Source organism: Theropithecus gelada, chromosome 10 (assembly GCF_003255815.1).
Source record: "Theropithecus gelada isolate Dixy chromosome 10, Tgel_1.0, whole genome shotgun sequence".
Lineage (NCBI taxonomy): Eukaryota > Metazoa > Chordata > Mammalia > Primates > Cercopithecidae > Theropithecus > Theropithecus gelada.
This window is the reverse complement of record NC_037678.1, coordinates 65,775,457-65,800,120: the sequence shown is the minus strand read 5'-3', so window position 1 is coordinate 65,800,120 and position 24,664 is coordinate 65,775,457. Positions and strand designations below refer to the sequence as shown.

Sequence of the window (24,664 nt, the reverse complement as noted above, 5' to 3'; positions counted from 1 at the left end):
ACTCCTGACCTCAGGTGATCCACCCGCCTCGGCCTCCTAAAGTGCTGGGATTACAGGCGTGAGCCACTGTGCCTGGACCCCTTTTATCTTTTTTTTTGAGACAGGGTCTCACTCTATCTCCCAGGCTGGAGTGCAGTGGTACAATCTCACCTCACTACAGCCTCCACCTCCTAAGTAGCTGGGACTACAGGCAGGCACCCCCAAGCCTGGCTAATTTTTGCATTCTTTATAGAGACAGGGTTTTGCTATGTCGCCCAGGCTGGTCTTGAACTCTTAGGCTCAAGAGATCTGCCTACCTTGGCCTTCCAAAGTGCTGGGATTATAGGTGTGAACCACCATGCAGGCTTTGCTTGTTTGCTTATCCTGATGTCACAGATAAAGAAACTGAGACTTAGAGAAGGGAAGTGGCTTCAGGGTTCCAGCCACATCTCTGCTAAGTACAGGCTGGGTGAACTCAGGCAAGTTGTTCCTCCCGGAGCCTCAGTTTCATCACTTGTACTGTGACCTTAAGATGCTTTCAGAAATTGTCTCCCCTTTTCACTATCAAGGGTAGCAGCAGCAAGACGGTGTGAAGAGGGTGCTCTGTGTTACGGGCCAGGCCGTGGGAGCGGGCAGCTGAATGAAGGGGGGGGCTAGCCACCCTTAGCAGCAAACGCCTCCTCTCCCTGCACACTGAGAGGGCATTGGCACATCACACCAACACGCCCAGTGGGAAGGATGGCTGGAGGAATGTTCTGGCCTCGGGCTGTGGTGTCTCAGTCCAGGGACACTGGCAGCCTCGCCCTCGGGGGAGGAAGGCAGGCAGCGCCTGCAGCGAGGAGTGTGCCCTGGAAGAATGCATGATCCTCATACCTCATCAGCAGGCAGACAGCTAAGGCCTGGCTCTGCCTCTAGGGCCAGAGGCCACCCCAGACCATTTGGAACACAGACCCCTGGAATGGGGGGATTCCAGCCTTTAAGGGACACCTAGGTTGATGGTTTCTAGTTGGCATTCTGCAGAACCCCCTCAGCCCTGCATGACCTTGAGGTCATCCCTCCCTCTCTCAAGGGCTGTTTGCTCATCCATAAAATGGGCATGATTGCAATCTTGTTAGCATGAAAATGTTTGAGATAAACTGTCAAGCAGGGCGCATAACACACTGTATACCCAACACACAACAGGAGGAGGAGGTCTGCCAGGGGGAGGAACTGGCATGAACAAAGACAGACAGGATTGTGTCTCAGGGTCACATTGAGGAAGCACCAGTACCCCAGCGACACCGGCCTGAGACCCAGCCCCCGCACTGACTTCACGCCAAATGGCAAACCTGGCAGTCTCTTGCAGCCACTCCACACGTGCGTTATTCCTGTTGGTCCTCACAATGACTCAGGGCACCACTGCCCCATTTTACAGGTAAGGAAACTGAGGCACAGAGGGCTGAGCCCCATGCCTGACATTGTTGCATGTTTTCTCAGTGAATCTTCCCACAGCGGCTGTGGTTCTTTGATGAATGACTCCCTCTTGTTACCCTGTGAGCTCCCTGAGGACAGGAACTGGGTGTATTTTGTTCACCATAGTAACCTTAGTGTCCAGCACACAGTTTACACAGTAGGTGCTCAGGAAATGCATGTTGGAGGAATGAATGAATAAACGACCTTGCCAGGGAGGCATAAGCTGCCCATTTCCCACAAGTGGGGGCTCGCAGAGACACTGGCTTGTGGGGGCTTGCATACGCCCGCCTGCCCTAGGCTGGCCCTGCTGGATGCGCGAAGTCCTCACCTCTCTCGGTCGCTCCAGCTCCGTCTGTAGCACTTGCTTAGCCAGCTCAGTCTCGATGAGCCGCTGACGAAGTTCTTCGTTCTCCTCCTCCAGCCGCGCCCGTTTCTTCTCCACCACCTCGAGTTCCTTATGCAGCCGCATGGAGATGTCCTTAGAGACCTGTGCAGGGGTGGAAGAGAGAAGGGTGTGAGGAGGCTGAGGAGAGCCCCCACTGCAAGTCCCATTGACCACCCGACGTTCACAGCAGGGCAACCCCAGAGACAGGCAGGTTCCTATCGCATCACTGCCACGCTGCAGATGAGCAAACTGAGGCACAAAGAGACCAAGAAACTCATGAAGGAAGCAGCAGAACCAAAACCCAAACCTAGGTACCACAAGCTCCCGGTGTCTGTATCACAGCACAGCCCCAGAAAGCTGGGAAGACCCTATTCTCAGAAATGCCTTTTCATTTACCTGGGGCTTTTTTTTTTTTTTTTTTTTTGAGACAGGGTCTCACTATATCTTCCAGATTGGAGTGTAGTGGTGCAATGATGTCTCACTGCAGGCTTGAACTCCAGGGCTCAAGCAATCCTCTCACCTCAGCCTCTGGAATAGCTAGGACTACAGGTATGCATAACCACACCTGGTTAATTTTTGCATTTTTTTGTAGAAACAGGGTCTCAGCCGGGCATGGTGGCTCACACCTGTAATCCCAGCACTTTGGGAGGTCGAGGCAGGTGGATCACCTGAGGTCAGGAGTTCGAGGTCAGACTGGCCAACATGGTGAAACCCCATCTCTACGAAAAATACAAAAAATTAGCCGGGCATGGTGGCAGGTGCCTGTAATCCCAGCACTTTGGGAGGCTGAAGCAGGAGAATTGCTTGAACCAGGGAGGCAGAGGCTACAGTGAGCTGAAATCATGCTACTGCACTCCAGCCTGGGCAACAAGAGTAAAACTCTGTCTCTAAATAAATAAATAAAAAGAGACGGGGTCTCACTATGTGGTCCAGGAGAATCTTGAACTTCTGGCCTCAAGGGATTCTCCTGCCTCAGCCTCCTGAGTAGCTGAGATTATAGGCATGAGCCACTGTGCCCAGCTACCTGGGCTCCTCACACTTCCAAAGCCTCTCCCAGCCACCTCTTACCCAGTCCTCACAAAAGCCTGTAGGAGGGCCAGAAGCTTTTCTTAAAGGGAGAAGACTGAGGAGCTGGGTACAGTAGCTCACACCTGTAATCCCAACACTTTGAGGGGCTGGACACGGTAGCTCACACCTGTAATCCCAGACTTTGAGAGGCTTGAGGCAGGAGGATCGCTTGAGCCCAGGAATTCGAGATCTGCCTGGGGAACATAGCAAGACCCCACCTCTATAAAGAAACCAAAAAAGTTAGCTTGGCATGGTGGCACACACCTACAGGCCAGGCTACTCAGGAAGCCAAGATGGAAGATCACTTGGGCCCTGGAGTTCAAGGTTGCAGTGAGCTATGATTGTGCCACTGCATTCTAGCCTGGGCAACAGAGCGAGACCCTATCTCCTAAACACAAAAAAAAAAACAAAACAGAGAGGGAATTAAGCTGCAGCGGAAACCCAGAGCAAGATGGGCCCCAGACCACTGAATCCCATCTCTGCCAGTGACCAGCCTGTAGTCCTGGGCAAGTCAATTTCCCTCTCTGCATCTCAGTCTCCTCAACTATAAAGTGAACACAGTAATAACAGGATCAAACTTACAAGCCTGACAGGATAATTGAACCAGCTATTGCACAAAAGCCTTGGCCTGGGCCCTGCACAGTGAGTTCTGGGTGACTGGTGCCTGCTGCTCCAAGGAGCTGAAGCCCAGAGAAGGGCATGATGGCTGGAGGTCACAGTGTGACCCTGAGACCTGTATCTAGTTGTCTGGGATGTAGAACAGGCCCGATATGACAAAGGGCGGGCAGATGTCCAAGTCATCCCTACAGAAAGACGATAGAGGTGCTGCAATCTCTGATCCTGGTCCAGGACTCTGTAGCAATAGCACCCCATTCCTGGCAGACACCCTCTGTTCTGTTCCCTGCTGGCTGGTTGAGGGAGGCCAGGAAAGGAGGCCTGCAGGGATGAGGATGGAAGGCTCTTCTGAGCTGGGAAATTGCAACCAGACTCCATCACTGTGTAGGCTGGGAACTACTGTTTGGTGAAGACTTACTGCATGCCAAACTCACCCATCTTCACCCCAATCCTACTCCCATTTTACAAGGAAACTGGAGCTCAGAGCAGAAGTGACTCGCTCAGTGTCATGCAAAGCCAGTGTGGGCTGAGCCGGGCTGGAAGCCCCAGGGGTTTGGCTGAGGGGCCGGTATAGCCCAGGGTCTCCCAGAAGTGCCCAGGTTTCGCTAGCAGGAACTCCATGTGGGGCAGAGAGCCCAGCGCCCCGTGCCTGCTGGTCTCGGAAATGACTGTGGTGCCTCCTCCCTGCCGGAAGGGAAGAGGGCCCTCCCTGGCTCTGTCCTCTGCCTGGGCCCAAGCCCAGCTCGGCACAGACCCCTTGGCAGTGTATGAGGCAGGCCAGGAAAAACAACGACCAAAAGGAAACCAGGCACAGCCTCTCCCTCCCTCCACTGCCACTGCCTCTTTCTGCCCCTGAGGATCTCATAGGACAGCCAGGAGCGGGACCATGAGGCTCCTCCCACAGCCTCTCTGGGCACCAGACCTTCCTCATCCATAAGTGGGGAGAACAACCCCTCAGTATCAGAACAAGGGCTTTGCAAATGGGAAAACTAGATTCAAGCCCAGTTCTAGCATTTACTGGCTATGTGACCCAGTACAAGTTATTTAAACATGGTCCCTGGTTTGGGGCTGGTTAGGTCACCCAGTAAGCCCCTGTCCTGATCAACTCTCCACTCACTTACTCACTCCTCACTCACTCATCCTGCTTAAGCACTTGAGGCAGGAGTGGTGGGGTACAGAGATCAAGGCCGCAGACGTACTTGGCCTCATTCACATCTATGTGTCCCAGCAGCGGCACAGCGTCAGGCACGCACTAAGTGCCTAATAAATGCTTGTTGGATGAACAAATAAATCCAAGGGTCCAACAAGTGAAAAGGGAGGGAGATGAACGAGTGAATGACTGAATATACATGGGGAGTGGCACCTGCCCTCGCAGGGCTGAAGAGGCTGCCCTCAAATGCCAACTCCACCCACTGTCCGGGAAGGGCTGCACTCCTGGCTGGAGGGCTCCCCTCTCAAAGGAGCTCCCATCTGGGCCAGCTCCTCTCCACCTGCGGGGATGCTGCATCTCCACCATGTCCTCCACCTGGGGAGGCTACCAGTTCCCATCAAGAAGTCACAATCCATGTGGATTTGGATCCTCTGGGGTTCATGAACAACTCTATGAATTTTATCCCCTCCCATTCCCTCCATGATTCCCCAGTTCTCTTCTGCCCCATTCTCCGTGGAATCCCTTCCCTATTTACTCTCTTCCCCTGATGGCTGCTATATCAAAAGAAAGCACAGGCCGGGCACGGTGGCTCATGCCTATAATCCCAACACTTTGGGAGGCTGAGACGGGCGGATCACTTGAGGTCACGAGTTCAGGACCAGCCTGGGCAACATGGTAAAATCCCGTCTTTACTGTCTCTACTTAAATACAAAAATTAGCCAGGCGTGGTGGCACATGCCTGTAATCCCAGCTACTCGGAAAGCTGAGGCAGGAGAATTGCTCAAACCCAGGAGACGGAGGTTGCAGTGAGCTGAGATGGCGCCACTGCACTCCAGCCTGGGCAACAGAGCAAGACTTTGTCTCAGAGAAAAAAAAAAACAAAAAAAAAACACAACTCCAGGCAGCCAGACTAGGAGGCAGGAGCGCTGTGGCCTGGCCTCGTCCCTGCTCCTCAGTGAGCCTCAGTGGTCCTGGGCCCCCTCGGCCCTCACAATTGATTTACAGAATCAGCTAGCACATTCCCCGGGGGGCGGGTCACCACGTGCTTTTTATCCCATTGGGAAGCACTTTGATTATTATCCTCATTCTGAGGCTCAGAAAGGAAAAGTCACTTCCCAAGGTCACACAGCTAGGAAGGCTGTAGAACCAAGGTTTGAAATCGAGTGGATCAACTCTAAAGTCTCACTCTCAGTCTGATCCTGCCGTATAGGCCCAATGCGTGAAAACACATTACATTAACATCAACAATAAAAGTTATTAATAATAAACCCCAACAGTGGGCTTACTGTGTCAGGCACTTGAAGGGCCCCACGTGTCTGTCTCATTTGATCCTCCCAGCTACCCTCAAGGTAGGGGGGTTGAGATGCTAAGGGAGGCGCGGCAGCTGTGGCTTCCGGAAACCAGGGCAAATCCCCAAAGCACAAACAAATGCACTCAGCCATGAAGTCACTGTTTACAGCACTAGGGCCTGGCTTCTGCCAAGTACAACTAGCAGCCTCCAGTCCCTGCTCCCCAGGCATCAGGCCCCTAGGCTCATAGGCCTCTGTCATCCTGATCCTCAGGGAGAGGGATGGGAGCTCTCACAAAAGAGCAGCCCCTGGCCGGGCATGGTGGCTGATGCCTGTAATTCCAATACTTTGGGAGGTCAAGTTAGGAGGACTGTTTGAGGCCAGGAGTTCAAGACCAGACTGAGCGAAACAGGGAGACTCCCATCTCTATAAAAATTTTTTAAATTAGCAGGGCATGGTGGTGTGTGCCTGTAGTATCAGCCACTTGGGAGGCTGAGGCAGGAGGATCCCTTGAGAGCCCAGGAGGTCAAGGCTGCCATGAGCTGTGATAGGCCACTGCACTGCAGCCTGGGTGACAAAGCGATACTATGTTTCAAGAAAGAAAGAAAGAAACAAAGAAACAAGGCCGGGGGCGTGGTGGCTCATGCCTGTAATTCTGGCCCTTTGGGAGGCCGAGGCCAGCGGATCACTTGAGGTCAGGAGTTCGAGACCAGACTGGCCAACACGGTGAAACGCCGTCTCTACTAAAAAAATACAAAAATTAGCTGGGTATGGTGGCGTGCCTATAATCCCAGCTACTTGGAAGGCTGAGGCAGGAGAATTGCCTGAACCCGGGAGCTGGAAGTTGCAGTGAGTCGAGATCACGCTACTGCACTCCAGCCTGGGTAACAGAGCAAGGCTTCGTCTCAAAAAAAAGAAAAAAAGCAAGAGCATGCCCTGGCCAGGCAGCATTCTGGACTCCGTGTGGCTGAATCCTCCTACAAACCCCAGGAGGGTTGGAATGTCACCCCCACCCTACAGATGAGGAAACTGAGGCTCAAAGAAGGGAGGTAACCTGCACTGGTCACCTAGGAATTAAACCCAAAGCCAGAACATTTTCTCCAACAACATCTGTATCTGAGGAAGGGGGTGTGCTCCTGGTGCGTCCTTGGCTTCCTACAGGAGTCGTCTCCTGGTGTGTCCTTGGCTTCCTACAGGAGTCACTTTAGATAAGAATTTAGATCCCAGATTCCCTGGACCTGAACTCCTCGTATCTAGTCTCAGCTCCTGAGAGGTCCTGGGAATCTGCATTGTTAACAAGCTCTCCTGGTGATTTTTATCCATCCAGGGAGGCTGAGATCCTGGCCTACCCTTGCCCCCAGACTACTAGTCTACTACTACTACCAACCAGTCCTACTAGTCTACTACTACTGCTAGTCCTCCTGATGTAAGTATACACAGTAAGTATAAGTTCTTCTGAGCAATAAGAAAACCACAACCAGACCAGGCGCGGTGGCTCACACCTGTAATCCCAGCACTTTGGGAGGCCGACGTGGGTAGATCACCTGAGGTCAGGAGTTAGAGACCAGCCTGGCCAACATAGGGAAACCTCATCTCTACTAAAAATACAAAAATTAGCTGGACATGGTGGCACATGCCTGTAAACCCAGCTACTTGGGAGGCTAAGGTAGGAGAATTGTTGGAACCCAGGAGGCAGAGGTTGCAGTGAGCCGAGATCACACCACTGCACTCCAGCCTGGGTGACAGAGTGAGACCCTGTCTCAAAAAAAAAAAAAAAAAGAAAGAAAAAGAAAACCATAACCAATATATGTTTATTTCCAGACCTAGTGTTCATTACTCTCTTCACTTGACTTATTTCATCCTCACAAAAACCTCTAGAGGGAGGGACTCATTTTATTTCCATTTTCCACACGAGGAAACAAGCTCAGAGATGTGAAGGAACTTACCCAAGGCCACACAGCAAACAAGTGGCACAGCGGCTCTCCACCCCGTGACCTCAGCCTCCTCATGCTGGGCAAAGGCCCCACCGAGGTTCTGTAGGTCCTGTCAATGGTGAGGACCAGCACAGAGGGAGAGCCTGGGGGTTGAGGGGGGGCACTGAGGCCTGTGGTTTTATTCATGACCCCCCACCCCCACCCCACCAATACCCCTCTGCTCCATAAAACCACTGGAGCTCAAAAGCCCTGAAGATTCAGCTGGTCAAAAGCCACATTTAACAGAAGGGGAAAATGAGGCACCAAGCTGTAGGGGCCAGTCAGGACATGGGCCAAGGAGCGGGCAGAGCAAGTCGGGGGAGTCCCCCAAGCAAGAGGGAAGGCAACATTCCGATAACTTCCCAAAACCCCCAGAACGACCCCAGCACATGAGGCTCAGGGTGGTGACCAGAGGAGTCCATCCAGCTCAGGTCCCAGGCCGGCAGATGAGCTCAGCGCTCCAGCTGCAGGGTGGGGAGGGGAGGGAGGGAAGGGGCAAGAGGGATGCTGATTGGCTAATTCAAATCCCAACAGAAAGGGCCCCTCCTCTCCGCCCAGACTCCCGAGAACCACACACCCGCTCCCTACACCAGCTCCCCACACCCTCCTCCCCGCCGCTGCTCTGGCCCCACCCACGGAGGCACCGCAGCCCCGCAGCTCGTTCCAGGTCCCAGCCTCTCCTCCGCCCCTTCCTCATCTTTCTGAAGTCTGACATTTTTTTGTGTCCCTCCCATGAATCCTCCACTATATAGGCCCAAACGCAGATTCCTCTGAGCTTCTCCAGCTATTCCCTCCCCCTCCCCACCTCCTCCCTCCTGCTTTCCCTCACCACCCCCCACCCCTCCCAACCCAGTGATTGGAATCTGAATATGCCCGGGAGCTGCCCTGTCAAGTAGAAGTACGCTTTGAACTTGGAAACTAACTCATTTTTTTTTTTTCTTTTAGAGAGAGACAAGGTTTCGCTCTGTCTCCCAGTCTGGAGTACAGTGGTGCAATCATAGCTCACTGCAACCCTTAACTCCAGGACTCAAGCAATCCTCTGGCCTTGGCCTCGCGAATAGCCGGGACTATAGGCACTTACCACCACACCCTGCTAATTTTTTTTTTTTTTTTTTTTGAGACAGAGTTTTACTCTGTCACCCAGGCTGGATTGCAATAGTGTGATCTCAGCTCACTGCAACTTCGGCCTCCCAGGTTCAAGCGATTCATCTGCCTCAGTCTCCTGAGTAGCGGGGAGTACAGACCTGTACCACCACACCCGGCTCATTTTGTATTTTTAGTAGAGCTGGGGTTTCACCATGTTGGCCAGGCTGGTCTTAAACTCCTGGCTTCAGGTGATCCATCCGCCTTGGCCTGCCAAAGTGCTGGGATTACAGGTGTGAGCCACCACCCCCAGCCTCTGCTAGTTTTTTTTATTTTTTGTAGAGACAGGGTCTTGCTATGTTGCCCAGCCTGATTTCCAACTATTGGCCTCTAGCGATCTTCCCACTTCAGCCTCCCAAAGCGCCGGGATTCTGGGATTACAGGCATGAGCCTCCACCTCTGGCGGAGACATATCCATTGGTTGTCTCATGTGTAGAATAGCACTACAATCCCACTGTGCACCAACAAGACCACAGGAGGCGCCAGCGGCTTCCTGGAGCAGGCACTCCTGTTTACTTCCCCTGGCCCTGCTGGCCTCTGAAATCCTGGCTCTCCCTGGTCCCTTAATGAGGGTTTTTCTTTTATATTCCACTGGAAAGGCTCTAGGGCTTGAGTTTGCCAGTGTCTTCCAACAGAAGGGACTTCTCCCCAGGTAAGTGTGTGACCGACTCCCATCCTGCCGCTCCCCTGGGTCCTCACAGGGGCCATCTTCTGCCACCTTCCTCTCTACCCCTTCCTGGCTCAGGCCCACTTCTCCCTTGGACCTTCGCTCACAAGTCACCCCTGCAGGAAGCCTCCCTAGGACCCCATCCCAGTTCCTCCTGTCACTGGATCACACTGGGCTGAGTTCCGAGGGCAGGGGGCCCCGGAGTTCTCACCACCAGACCAGAGCTTCCGAAGACAGGCAGGGGGACACCCCACCTGCCAACGTCCCACCCACCCTTCCCCTGCTTCCTGAAGCAGACAGCAGTGAGGCCAAGCTGGAAGCTTGGGAGGCTGATGAGCCTGGGCTCTGCCACCAACACGCTGAGCGCTCCTTGACCTTGGGCAGGTATTGCCTTTCTCTGAACCTCAGATTCCTCATCAAGAAAATGGAAATAATAATAATAGCTAACATTTTTGAGTCCTTATGCTGGCATTTTACCCACATTATTTCTTTTTTCTTTTTTTTTTTCGGGAGACAGAGTCTCACTCTGTCACCTAGGCTGGAGTGCAGTGGTGCGATATCAGCTCACTGAAACCTCCGCCTCACAGGTTCAAGTGATTCTCCTGTCTCAGCCCGAGTAGCTGGGATTACAGGCGGGAACCACCACACTCAGCTAATCTGTGTATTTTTTTTTTTTTTTTTTTTTTTTTTTTTTTGAGACGGAGTCTCGCTCTGTCGCCCAGGCTGGAGTGCAGTGGCCGGATCTCAGCTCACTGCAAGCTCCGCCTCCCGGGTTCACGCCATTCTCCGGCCTCAGCCTCCCGAGTAGCTGGGACTACAGGCGCCCGCCACCTCGCCCGGCTAGTTTTTTGTATTTCTTAATAGAGACGGGGTTTCACCGTGTTAGCCAGGATGGTCTCGATCTCCTGACCTCGTGATCCGCCCGTCTCGGCCTCCCAAAGTGCTGGGATTACAGGCTTGAGCCACCGCGCCCGGCCTAATCTGTGTATTTTTAGTAGAGATGGGGTTTCACCACGTTGGCCAGGCTGGTCTCGGACTCCTGATCTCAGGTGATCTGCCCACCTCAGCCTCCCAAACTGCTGGGATTACAGGCATGAGCCACTGTGCCCAGCCCACATTATTTCATTTAATCTTCATAGAACCCTGTGACATAGAGATTGCTGCAAACCCATTTTACGGATGAGGACACTGAAACAGGTGACTTTGCTCAAAATAATAAAGTTCAGATATATTGGAGCCAAGATTTAAACCAGGCTTGACCAACTCTAGGCCTTCACTACTTTCTTTTTTTTTTTTGTTTTGTTTTGTTTTTTTTGAGACCGAGTCTCACTCTGTCGCCCAGGCTGGAGTGCAGTGACACGATCTTGGCTCAGTGACACGATCTTGGCTCACTGCAAGCTCTGCCTCCCAGGTTCACACCATTCTCCTGCCTCAGCCTCCTGAGTAGCTGGGACTACATGTGCCTGCCACCATGTCCGGCTAATTTTTTGTATTTTTAGTAGAGACGGGGTTTCGCTGTGTTAGCCAGGATGGTCTTGAGGCCTTCACTACTTTTCATTAACATAATTGAGGAACCTCTGCCTGGCACCATGGCTCATCCTTGTAATCCCAGCACTTTGGGAGGCCAAGGCAGGAGGATCACTTGAGCCCAGGAGTTTGAGACCAGTCTGGGCAACATAATGAGACCCCATCTCTACAACATATAGAAAAATTAGCCAGGTGTGGTGGTGTGTGCCTGTAGTCCCAGCTACTCAGGAGGCTGAGGTGGGGGGATCCCTTGAGCCCAGGAGGTGGAGGCTACAGTGAGCTATGATCACATCACTGCCTGATGCCTAGGCAACAGAGCAAGACCTTGTCTCTAAAAAAACAAACAAGGAAAAGAAACCTCCATGGAACTGTGCAGGGACAAATTGGAGCCTAACACCAGGTGTGTGGTTGATAATAAATAGTAGCTTCTCAGTCGGGCGCGGTGGCTCATTCCTGTAATCCCAGCACTTTGGGAGGCCAAGGCGGGCGGATCACCTGAGGTCAGGAGTTGGAGACCAGGCTGGCCAACATGGTAAAACCCTGTCTCTACCTAAAAATACAAAAATTAGCTGGGTGTGGTGGCCGGCGCCTGTAATCCTAGCTACTCGGGAGGCTGAGGCAAGAGAATCGCTTGAACCCGGGAGGCGGAAGTTGCAGTGAGCCAAGATCGCACCATTGCATTCCAGCCAGGGCAACAAGAGAAACTCTGTCTCAAAGAAAAAACAAAAACAAAAACAGTAGCTGCTGCTAGTAGGAAGGATTCATATTATAATATCATTTTGGGGCACCCTTGATAGAAGCCCTGTGGATTCACCAGGAATTCCTACTTAGATGAGGAAACTGAGGCCCAGAGAGGTAGTAGAACTTGGCCAAGGACACACGGAAGTGACATGCAAGGCCAACCTGGGCCTCACTTAGACTTGTGGTCTCATCCAGTAACAAGGGCACCCGGGCCCACGCTGACCTTGACATCCTGCTCCAGACCACGGATAAGCTCGCCGTCCACCTGGCCAGTCTGGGCAGCACGGAGACTGCGGCGCTCGGCTTTGCGCAGCCGGTATTGCAGGATGCGGCAGGTCTTGCTGGCCTGGTCCAACTGCTGTCGCAGCTCCTGCAGCTGATACACGTCCTCCTCCATATAGACGTCTCGCATCTCCAACATCTCGGCCCGCAGCTCCTCAATCTCGTCCTGTGGAGGGAAGGAAGGGTCAGGTTACTGGGCCCACAGTAGCAGCTAGGAGGCCTGAGTGCTGACCACACCCAGTGCTGAACGAAGCACAGTGGGGGACCTGGATGTGGCAGGCTGAATGACAGACCTCCAAAGATGTCCATGTCCACATTCCCAGAATCTGTGAATGTTACCTTACGTGGCAAAAGGGACTTTGCAAATATGAGTAAATTAAGGATCCCAAGACAGGGAAACAGAAGCAGAGGCTGGAGTGAGATGCTTTGATGCTGAAGAAAGGGGCTGTGATGATGGAGGAAGGGGGTGCCTCTAGAATGCAAGGAAAAGGATTTTGCCCTGGAGTCTTCCCCAAAAATGCAGTCCTGCCCAAACCTTGACACCTCCAGGATCAGAGGATAATAATCTGGTGTTCTTTTTCTTTGAGACAGAGTCTCACTCTGTTGCCCAGGCTGGAGTGTAATAGTGCGATCTCAGCTCACTGCAACCTCCTCCTCCCTACTTCAAGCGATTCTCCCTGCCTCAGCCTCCCAAGTAGTTAGGATTACAATTGCCCACCACCATACCCAGCTGATTTTTTATATTTTTAGTGGAGATGGGGTTTCGCCATGTTGGCCAGGCTGGTCTTGAACTCCTGACCTCAAGCGATCTGCCTGCCTTGGCCTCCCAAAGTGCTGGGATTCATTACAGGTGTGAGCCACCGCACCCAGCCTGGTGGTCTTTTAAGCCACTAAATTTGTAGTGATTTGTTACAGAAGCAACAGGAACACACTGGGGAAGCAGGAGATGCCATTTAAGAAACATGGATGAAGCCGGACACGGTGGCTCATGCCTGTAATCCCAGCACTTTGGGAGGCCGAGGCAGGCAGATTACAGATTGCGAGGTCAGGAGATCGAGACCATCCCGACTAACACGATGAAACCCCATCTCTACTAAAAATACAAAACAATTGCCGGGCCTGGTGGTGGGCCCCTGTAATCCCAGCTACTCAGGAGGCTAAAGCAGGAGAATGGCATGAATGCAGGAGGCGGAGCTTGCAGTGAGCCGAGATCGCGCCACTGCACTCCAGCCTGGGCGACAGAGCAAGACTCCATCTCAAAAAAAAAAAAAGAAAAAAGAAATATGGATGAGCATCAACTATGTAAGTACTAGGCCCTGTGCTAAGTGCAGGGGTAGGGAGGGACAGTGGGTCCAACCCCTTCTATATATTCTGTATGGAGCCCCAAGTTTCACCAGAAAGATACACAGTAAACCAGCAAATAATAATAATAACAAAAAACACCTGGCTGGGCTCAGTGGCTCACACCTGTAATCTCAGCACTTTGGGAGGCCAAGGCGGGTGGATCATTTGAGGTCCGGAGTTTGAGACCAGCCTGGCCAACATGGTGAAACCCTGTCTCTACTAAAAACACCAAAAAAAAAAAAAAAAAAGAGCCAAGCATGGTGGTGTGTGTCTGTAATCCTAGTTACTCGGGAGGTTGAGGCATGAGAATCACTTGAACCCAGGAGGCAGAGGTTGCAGTGAGCCGAGATTGTACCATTGCACTCCAGCCTGGGCGACAGAGTGAGACCCTATCTCCAAGAAAGAAATAAAAATAAAAAAACCTCAGATGTTCTTAAGTGCTATAAAGACAGGCTCAAGCCACCCTCCCACCTTAGTCTCCCAAGTAGTTGGGACCAAAGGCACACAACCCCACATCCCGCTAGAGAGAGAGAGAGAGAGAGAGAGAGTGTGTGTGTGTGTGTGTGTGTGTGTGTGTGTGTGTGTAGAGACAGGGTTTTGCCATGTTGCCCAGGCTGGTCATGAATTCCTGAGCTCAAGCAATCTGCCCAGCTCAGCATCCCAAAGTGCTGGGATTACAGGCATGAGCCACCATGCCTGGCCTGGGTTTGCATTTTAAGCAGAGAGGGTAACAGTATGACCTCACTTCCTCAAGGCAGCTTCTGCTACCGCTGTCATCAGCTTCCAGCTGTTCCTCACTTCTCCTTTATAATCATTATTAGCAAATCTGCAATTCTATGTTTAATAGTTTGTCTCCCAGCCAAACCATGAGTGCCTGGAGGCCATCCCATTTGGCCTAGCAGGCAGTAGGCTCCCAACAAATATTAACTGAATGGGTGCATGCATGTTTAGTTAGGTCAAAAACAACAAAGACATACCAATGTGCAACAATCATTAGATACTAAGTGTAAAGGGGGAGGGAAGAAGAATTACGCAGAAGAAATGCATAATTATTATGTCTCATACAAATGTGCAAACCCAGTCACAAATGGGAATAATACTTACCCTTAGTGTGACCAAATGATTTAAATAAGATTGTATACTGAGAAGGGAAACTGGCCAGGTGCAGTGGCTCACGCCTCTAATCCCGGCACTTTGGGAGGCCAAGGCAGTCAGATCGCCTGAGGCCAGGAATTCAAGACCAGCCTGGCCAACATGGTGAAACCCTGTCTCTACTAAAAATACAAAAATTAGCCAGGCGTGGTGGTGGGCGCCTGTAGTCCCAGCTACTCGGGAGGCTGAGGCAGGAGAATCGTTGGAACCTGGGAGGCAGAGGTGGCAGTGAGACAAGATCATACCACTGCACTCCAGCCTGGGCAGCAGAGCCAGACTCTGTCTCAAAAAATAAAAAAAGAGAAACAGAGTCACCAGGGATGAATGAACTGCTAAAGGCATCCCTGAGGAGCCAGGGGAAGCACCGAGGATGGCAGTGATGGAAGCAGGGGTTGGGAGGTCCAAGGGGCAAAAAGGCCTCTGCGGGTCCTGGAGAGGGCAGATCTGGAGAGCCGGATTCCTCAGCCCTCCCTACCTGCCTTTCCCCAAAGGAAACGGGAAGGAAGGGACTGGGAAGTGGGGTCTTGTAGTCCTCCCTCCTCATGCTGCCACTGGGAGGAGGGAGCGTCCACTCTGCTCCCATCAGAGGGACACCTCTGGCTTCTGTCCGAGCACCCCTCACTATACCCCCGCTGCGGCTGGGAGGAAGGGGGGATCTGACCTTGCGCCTGGGAAAGGAACAAACATGGGGGTCTCTCTCTTCACTCCTGCCTGCCCAGAGGGCAAGGACAGCTCTGCTCTTCCAATGGTCAGCCTGGTAAGATGGCTCCCTGTGAGGAAGGGGGTATGGCTGGGGTTGCCTCCGCCCCCTAAGGCTGGATGGATTCAATTCAGGGTCGGGGTTAGGGAGCCCTACCCTCCAGGCTAGTTCTCAGAAGCTTGGGAGGTTTTCCTGCCCATCGGTTTGACTCCTGGGGCTGCAGAGGAACAGTCACTCGGCCAGGCCCCCCCCACCCCCATCCTCATAGACACACAGACTCACCACCCCACCAGCACACCATGTGGACAGAACAGAGTGGAAAGGAGGAAGTGGAACAGTAAATGATCACACCAGTTAAAAAATGAGGAAGTGAAGGATCCACGCGCTGTTTCAGGCAGCTGATGAAGGAAGCATGAAGGAAAGAGAACTCAGGAAGTGCAAGCCAGTCGGCTAAATCCAGACTAGGCCAGCCTCCAGATGGATCTGTGTTCAAATCCTAGCCATGCCGATCACCAGCACCTCACTTATTCTCTCTAGAAAGTTAAAATGACAGGATATGGTGATGGAAAGAATAGGAGGGTCTAAGTGGACCTCAAGCTCAGGCTGAACCAAGGGGAAATGCACACAACCTTATGATGCTGGGCTACATTAACAGATGCACGACATTCAGATCATGGGAGGTGACGTCTCTCACATAAGATGACACCCACAGCGCTAGAGTCATTTTTGGAATCACTTTTTTTATCTTTTAAATAACTGATTTTCTTATTTATAAAACAGGGCAGGCTGGAGGCGATGGCTCACGCCTGTAATCCCAGCACTTTGGGATGCCAAGACCGGCAGATCACGAGGTCAGAAGTTTGAGACCAGCCTGGCCAACATGGTGAAATCCCATCTCTACTAAAAATACAAAAATTATCCGGTTGTGGTGGTGCACGCCTGTAATCCTAGCTACTCAGGAGGCTGAGGCAGGAGAACTGCTTGAACCCGGGAGGCGGAGGTTGCAGTGAGCTGAGATCATGCAACTGCACTCCAGCCTGAGCAACAGAGCGAGACTCTGTCTTGGAAAAAAAGCAAAGTAAAATAAAATAAAATAAAGCATTGGCAGGGCACAATGGCTCACCCCTGTAACCCCAGCACTCTGAGAAGCTGAGGCAGGAGGATCACTTGAGCCCAGGAGTTCAAGATCAGCCTGGGTAACATAGTGAGACCTCATCTCTACAAAAAATAACAACAATAGTAATATATTACATCCAAACAGGCCATGACTTTAAAAATGGCTATCACTGGCCAGGTGCAGTGGCTCACGCCTGTAATCCCAGCACTTTGGGAGGCTGAGGCGAATGGATTACCTGGCCTGGTAGTACACCTGTGGCCCCAGCTATTTGGGAGGCTGGGGTGGGAGGATTGTTTGAGCCCAGGAGGTTGAGGTTACGCTGAACTATGATTGTACCACTGCACTCCAGCCTGGGCAACAGAGCAAGAACCTGTCTCTAAAAAAACAAAAAAAGTAAAACATGATCATAGAGACAGTTGTGAAAATAGAGAAAACAGGCCAGGTGCAGTGGCTCACGCCTGTAATCCCAGCACTTTGGGGAGGCCAAGGCAGGCGGACCATTTGAGGTCAGGAGTTTGAGACCAGCCTGGGCAACTTGGTGAAACCCTGTCTCTACTAAAAATACAAAATTAGCCAGGCGTGGTGGCAGGTGCCTGTAATCCCAGCTACTGAGGCAGGAGAATTGCTTGAACCCAGGAGACAGAGGTTGCAGCGAGCTGAGATCATACCACTGTACTCCACTCTAGGCGACAGAGCGAGATTCTGTCTCAGAAAAAAAAAAAAAAGAAAAGAGAAAGAAAATATAATCCGTGCATAATTCCAATACCTGAATCACAGTGGCTCTCAAAGTACAGTTCCTGGACCAGTAGCATCAGCATCACTGGTAAATTTGTGAGAAATTCTCATGTCCCAACCCAGACTTGCTGAATCAGAAACTCCTAGGGTGAGCCCCCCAAGGGATTCTAATGAAGGGCATTTCCTTCTAGCCTTTTTCCCCCCCTGCTAAAAGGGCAAGAGTCAGATCTCTGAGGACAAGTCCCCAAGCCAGGGCCTGACACAGAGCAGGATCTCAAAGCATCCTTTGAATAAGTGAATGAATGAATGATAGTTCTCACATGAGCAGCTGTCTCCCCAGGGCCTGCCCTTCACCACAGTCAATTTGTGACAGCGCAAGATGTTGCATTCACGCCAGTTCCATCTCTCCAGGGGGGCCTAGGCCTCTCGGGGGGCTAGTCCCAGCTGCAGGCAGAATGCCCGTCAGCCCCTGCTGGCACGGCCCCACGTGAGAGGGTGAGCTGACAAAGGCAGGCTTGTGGCCCCAGGCTGGGTCTGCAGGGACGTGGGCGGGAGAGGCTGGCGAATGCAGGACTTAGGCAGGGGCGCTGAGCTTTCGAGGCCCCAGGTGGGGCTAGGAGAGAGGCTGCTGGAGCTTGGGGAGGGGACCCAGAGGGCGGGCCCTTGTTCTGCTCCAGAGGTTCACAGTCCTCAGGGAGCCTAAGAATGCTCTGGGGCTCTGCGGTCACGCAGTCTGGGCCCCCATCCCAGGAGAGCTCTCCAGTGACAGATCCAACTGAAGGAGCTGGGGGTGGGAGGCCCTGGGAGGTGGGGGTGAGGAGCACAGGCTTCCCAGCTCCTTCACAGACAGCTCAGTGGTTCTGAAGAGCCTCTCCCAGCTCCCAGACCCCCTAACTGTGTGGAAATGGGGAGGGAGAGGCCCAGCTCCACTGGACTCAGTAGGCCTTGTGGCTATAGAACAAGGTTGTAGACATGGTGAAACCTTGTCTCTACTAAAAATACAAAACTTAGCCAGGTGGGGTGGCTCACGCCTGTAATCCCAGCTGTTTGGGAGGCTGAGGCAAGAGAATTGCTTGAACCTGGGAGGCAGAGGTTGCAGTGAGCCGAGATCACGCCATTGCACTCCGGCCTGGGCAACAGAGCGAGACTCTGTCTCAAAAAAAAAAAAAAAAAATCCCCTCAACACCACCCGGGAAACCCCAAGCCTCATCCTCTGCCAGACAACAAAAGGACACAGTGCCTGGCAGTGCCCACCTCAGAGCCCTGGGACCCCTGACCCTCAGCCCCACCACGGCCTGGCCACCTCCTTCAAGTTGACCTCTTCACCTTAAAGGCTACTCTTGAAGCTAACCCAGACTTTTTAGCTGGACTGGAAACGGGGAATAGGAGCATGGAGGAGGATGGGAGACCAGGGCACCCACACTGCTGCCAGGATAGGCAGTGCTTCCCTTTCTAGAGAATGCTTTTTTGCTCTGATTACACAGTTAATAGCTGTTTTTGGAGAAATCTGAAGAAGGCAGACGGCTTTCTATCTCTTCCACCAGTTCTCACCAGCTTCTGCTTCAGGTCCAAGTCCCCTTACTGGGCCCTGAGCCAGCCCCTGGTCTCCTCCCTACCCCTGCCTTACCCCGGCCCTCCAGCATCCAAATAGGCTGTGACTTTAAAAATGGCTACCACTGGCCGGGCACGGCAGCTCATGCCTGTAATCCCAGCAATTTGGGAGGCCGAGGTGGATGGATTACCTAAGTTCAGGAGTTTTGAGACTAGCCTGACCAACATGGTGAAACCCCATCTCTACAAAAAAACAAAAAAATTAGCCAGGTGTGGTGGCGGGTGCCTGTAATCCCAGCTACTCGGGAGACTGAGGCAGGAGAATCGCTTGAACCCCAGAGGCAGAGGTTGCAGTGAGCTGAGATCGCACCACTACACTTGAGCCTGGGCGACAGAGACAGACTGTTTCAACAAACGAAACATGGCTACCACCTATTAGGAGGCTCACTAATTACCAGGCCCCAGCACAGGCAGTACGTGTATTATCGGTTGACAGTTTAATCCTCTTACCAACCCTGTGAGGTAGGTGCTGAAAATGTTCCTATTTTGCAGATGAGAAGACGAGGCTCAGAAGCTTCGCAGAGCTGCTTGAGCAAGGGACCTGCGGTGCTGGATTCCATACCAGCCACGTGGCCCTGGGTCAGTGCGTCATAACTGTGCTCTTCCAGACTGTTCAGCTATTCCCTCTGATAGAACAGCCTTTGCCAGGCTGACTCCCGACTACCTCATCCTTCCAGAACATTTCCTCCCCGCAATCTGATTCAAACCCTACACTCTGAAATCTATGGTCTGTTGTGCTGGTAGTTTTAGGTTGTATTTGTCTGTTTTCATGTCAGTCTTCCCCAAGAGCTAGGGAGAAGGGCTGGGGCTGGTTTGTGTCTAGTCCCCAGCATCACCCAGGGCAGGCCGTGGTACAGAGCAGGTACCGTCACTGTCTATGGGTAGATGTAGGAATTAAAGAATGAGTATGGGGCCAGGCGTGGTGGCTCACGCGTGTAATTGCAACACTTTGGGGGGCCAAAGAGGGAGGATCCCTTGAGCTCAGGAGTTCAAGACCAGCCTGGACAACATAGCGAGACCCCATCTCTACAAAAAAATTTAAAAATTAGCCAGGCATGGTGGTGCGCACCTGTAGCCTCAGATACTCAGGAGCCTGCAACAGGAGGATCACTTGAGTTTGGGAGGTGGAGGCTGCAATAAGTAAGGATTGCGCCACTACACTCCGGCCTGAGTGACACAGAGAGAGTCTGACCCCCCCCCAAAAAAAAATTGAATATAGCTTCTGTCCTGCCCAGTCCACAACTCCAGGTCAGCTGCAGAGAGTTAGGAAGACAGAAGTTCAAGACCAGCCTTGGCAACGCAGTGAGTCTCCGTCTCTACAAAAAAATAAAAAATTTTAAAAATGTAGCTGGGCATGTGCCTGTAATCCCCAGGACTCAGGAGGCTGAGGCAGGAGGATCACTTGAGCCCAGGAGTTCCAGGCTGCTGTGAGCCATGACTACACCACTGCACTCCAGGCTGGGTGACAGGGTGAGACCCCTGTCTCTAAAAATAAAAGAGGGAGAGCCTGGGCAGATCAGAACTAGTCTCAGATCTCTATGCCACCCAAGGAGGGTAGGCAGGGTCTGTCTGCACAGGGAACCTCCTGCTCACCCACCCACTCCCTGCCCACAAAGTGCATCTCTGTCCACCCCCTGCCAAACCACGAGCTCAGCCTGCAGGAAGCAGCCTCTCAGAGGCAAACCTGCTCCCCTCGATGGACTGATTCCCAAGAATCCTGGGAGAATTGTCCAGGAAGAGCCTCTTGGTCCCGGCTGGGCCAGACGGCCAAACATGAGCTCACACTACTGCTAATAATAGCAAGATCTTGCACAGCAGCAGAGGGCTTCACCGTTTACAAAGACATTCCAGCTGAATCATCCCACAGATCCTCACTGAAACCCCCCCAGTGAGGAGAGACAGGAACCATCATCCATGTTCTACAGATGAAGAACTTCAGAGAAGCACTGGGAAGGTGGGTCATGCCCAAGCACATGCAAACGGGCAGGGGGAGGGGGTGAGACCTCCAATCAGGACTCAAACTCCAACCACTGACTTCAAGATCTTTCCTTGGGCCGGGCGCGGTGGCTCAAGCCTGTAATCCCAGCACTTTGGGAGGCCGAGACGGGCGGATCACGAGGTCAGGAGATCAAGACCATCCTGGCTAACACAGTGAAACCCCGTCTCTACTAAAAAATACAAAAAACTAGCCGGGCGAGGTGGTGGCGCCTGTAGTCCCAGCTACTCGGGAGGCTGAGGCAGGAGAATGGCGGGAACCCGGGAGGCGGAGCTTGTAGTGAGCTGAGATCCGGCCACTGCACTCCAGCCTGGGCGACAGAGCAAGACTCCGTCTCAAAAAAAAAAAAAAAAAAAAAGATCTTTCTTTGGAACCAGAACTCAGGGAGTCCATGAACTTGGAATATCACATCTTTCTTTTGAGTGACCTCTAAGTAAAATGTAGCATTTCCTTCTATTCTGGGCCTATAAACAAACCACCATTATATGAGTAATACCTGTGACTTTGCCACCAAAAAAAAAAATCGCAGATATTTTCATATCATATAACAGTTGCTGCAAAAATGTCAAAATATTATTTACATTCATCAGTAGTTTGAAATTATGCTAGTTAGATCTGTCATCAGAATTTATGAGTTAATAAGCACATATATTACTATGTTGTAATTTAAAAATACTTTAATAACTGTATTTCAATAGAGTTGGTTTCCTTTTTTTTTTTTTTTTTTTTTGAGTTTCGCTCTCGTTGCCCAGGCTGGGGTCCAGTGGCACGATCTCAGCTCACCACAATCTCTGCCTCTGGAGTTCAAGCGATTCTCCTACCTCAGCCTCCTAAGTAGCTGGGATTACAGACATGCGCCACCAAGCTCAGCTAATTTTTGTATTTTTAGTAGAGACGGGGTTTTGCCATGTTATCCAGTCTGGTCTTGAACTCCTGACCTCAGGTGATCCACCCGCCTCGGCCTCCCAAAGTGCTGGGATTACAGGCGTGAGCCATCGCACCCAGCCAAAATAAGATATAATTAAATGTTTAAAATGAAATATAGGCAGGAGAAGCAGAGCTCCGCTTTCAAATCACACTTTTTACTTATTTATTTTATTTTTTGAGACGGGATCTCACTGTGTCACCCAGGCTGGAGCACAGTGACTTGATCACAGCTCACTGCAGCCTTGACCTCTTGGGCTAAAGTCATCCTCTTACTTCAGCCTCCTGAGCAGTTGGGACTACAGGTACACACCACCATGCCTGGCTGAATTTTGTATTTTCTGTAAAGAGGGGGTCTTGCTTTATTGCCCAGGCTGGTAAATCACATATAAGTGTTCTAAGAAAGATTATTTTCTATGAGAAACCCACGCAGATATAAAATGATTTCACCTTTGTACACTGAGGACAGTAGGGGGAAGTTTAGATTTGGGGCCACTGGAACCTTCGCACATGGCTCCAGATGCACGGCTATGATGGAATTGGCCTGCAGCAGCTGGGGAGCTGTGGGGCTGGAGATGAAAGTGACCAAACACCTGGACCCTCTGCAGAAACACAGCAAGTGGCAGCGTGTGGTCTGAACCCAGCAGCAGCTCCCAGCTGGGAGGACGGGGAGAACTAAGGGGACATGAGGTTCCTGAAGGCAGGAGCAGGTTGCCTCTTGCCAGCCACCAAGGAAGAGACTTCCAGAGCGGAAGTCCCTCAGCTACCTCCCACCCAAGAGTCAGCCCCTGGTGTCCCTGGGGAACTCTGATATGACCCCTACAGACCACATTCTAGAAACCCTAGATATGCCAAGGCTGGCTCAGGGGCGGGAAGCTGCAATCTGAGCCCACCTAGCTGCCATGGGACTCTGTACTGCCTGGGCCTCCTACTCCACACCTGTTTCCCACCTCAAAAGCCACCTCCAGCAGAGCGCGGTGGCTCACACCTGTAATCCCAGCACTTTGGGAGGCCAAGACGGGCAGATTACTTGAGGTCAGGACTTCGAGACCAGCCTGGCCAACACGGTGAAACCCTGTCTCTACAAAAATACAAAAAATTAGCCGGGGGTGGTGGTGCACACCTGTAATCCCAGCTGCTCAGGGGGCTGAGGCAGGAGAATCGCTTGAACCCAGGAGGTGGAGGTTGCAGTGAGCCAAGATGGCACCACTATACTCCAGCCAGGACAACAGAATGAGACTGTATCTGACAAAAAAAAAAGAAAAGAAAAAAGCCACCTCCACCAAGAAGCCTCCCTGACTGCCCCAGGGCAGAGCCCTTTTGTTTGAACAATTACTGAGTACCTATGGTGGGCCAGACCCATCACCTAATTATTGGATTTAATCCTTATGATGGGCACTCTGCTCCCAACTAATTTGTACAGTGAGTGATTTTTTCTAAAACCATGTTTAAAATGTGGTTAAAACTGTTTAAAATTCTCCAGTGATCACCAAAACCTGGGAACCACCCAAATGTCCCTCAGCTGGTGAATGATAAACTGTGGTACGTCCACGCAATAGAATACTACTCAGCGATGAAAAGGAAAGAACTGCTGACACCTGCAACATGGAGGAAGCTCACATGCAGGAAGCTTAGGGAAGGAAGCCAGACTGAGTATGCTACACACTGTATGAGTCTATTTTTGACACTCTGGAAAAGGCAAGGCTATAGAGACAGAAAATAGTCCCAGTGGTAGTCAGGGTCTGAAACCGAAAGAGGAACTGACCTCACAGGGCGAAATTTGGGGTGTGAAGGAACTGTTCTATATCTTGGTTGTGGTGGTGGCTACAGAACTGGATGCATTTGCCAAAATTCATTTTATTGTATATATTTGTACAACTGTATATATTGTATATATATGCCCAGTGCACCTGACCTAAAACCCCAAAAAGCAAAAAGCAAAGCAAAACAAAACCTCCAGTGACTTTTTATCACACACAAAAGAAAACCCAAATCCCATCATAGGGCATACAGGCGCTGTCTGGCCTGAGTCCTGTTCACTTCTCCATCTTCATCTCCCTCAACTCCTCCTCTCACTGGCAACACAGCAGCCACTTGGGTCTTAGGCAACCAGCAACTGCCTCACCTGTCCCACCCCAAAGCCTTTGGCCTTGCAGTTTCCTCTGCCTGGATTTCCCTGCCCCCATCTCTGCACTGCTGGCTTGCCTTCTGCCTCAAGTCTCCACTGAACTGCCACCTCCTCTGAGAAGCCTTCCATGCTCCTCTAGTCCCATTACGTCCATCTTAACCCCTTGTTTCTTTCTTGGCATGTATCACAGGTTTATTTGTGATATTCATCGTTTTGTCTGTTTGCCTGCAGAATGTCAGTCTCTACCACTAGGATGTGATGTCAGGAGGACAGAGCCCAGCACAGTGCCTGGGACACACAGAACAGCTCAATAAAGAGGTGCTGAATGAATACACAGGCCCTCAGAGGGGAGGAGAATCCCCCTGTTCTACTCCCCTACAGAAAACCACTTCTAGCCGGGCACGGTGGCTCAAGCCTGTAATCCCAGCACTTTGGGAGGCCGAGGCGGGTGGATCATGAGGTCAGGAGATCGAGACCATCCTGGCTAACACGATGAAACCCCGTCTCTACTAAAAAATACAAAAAACTAGCCGGGCGAGGTGGCGGGCGCCTGTAGTCCCAGCTACTCCGGAGGCTGAGGCAGGAGAATGGCGTAAACCCGGGAGACGGAGCTTGCAGTGAGCTGAGATCCGGCCACTGCACTCCAGCCTGGGTGACAGAGCGAGACTCCGTCTCAAAAAAAAAAA

The 24,664-nt window shown here is 51.8% G+C and overlaps 1 protein-coding gene across 2 annotated transcripts in view; it reads right to left on the bottom strand.

Moving 5' to 3' along the window:
* The window catches only part of SOGA1 (suppressor of glucose, autophagy associated 1), a 91,208-nt gene that overhangs the window by 53,991 nt on the left and 12,553 nt on the right, over positions 1-24,664 (bottom strand). For both annotated transcript variants that reach the window (XM_025399713.1, XM_025399714.1), the window contains exons 2-3: positions 12,213-12,437; positions 1,760-1,918 (exon numbers count right to left, since the gene is read on the bottom strand). In XM_025399713.1, the coding sequence (XP_025255498.1) occupies positions 1,760-1,918; positions 12,213-12,437 (384 nt within the window). The remainder of the gene's footprint in view (positions 1-1,759; positions 1,919-12,212; positions 12,438-24,664) is intronic.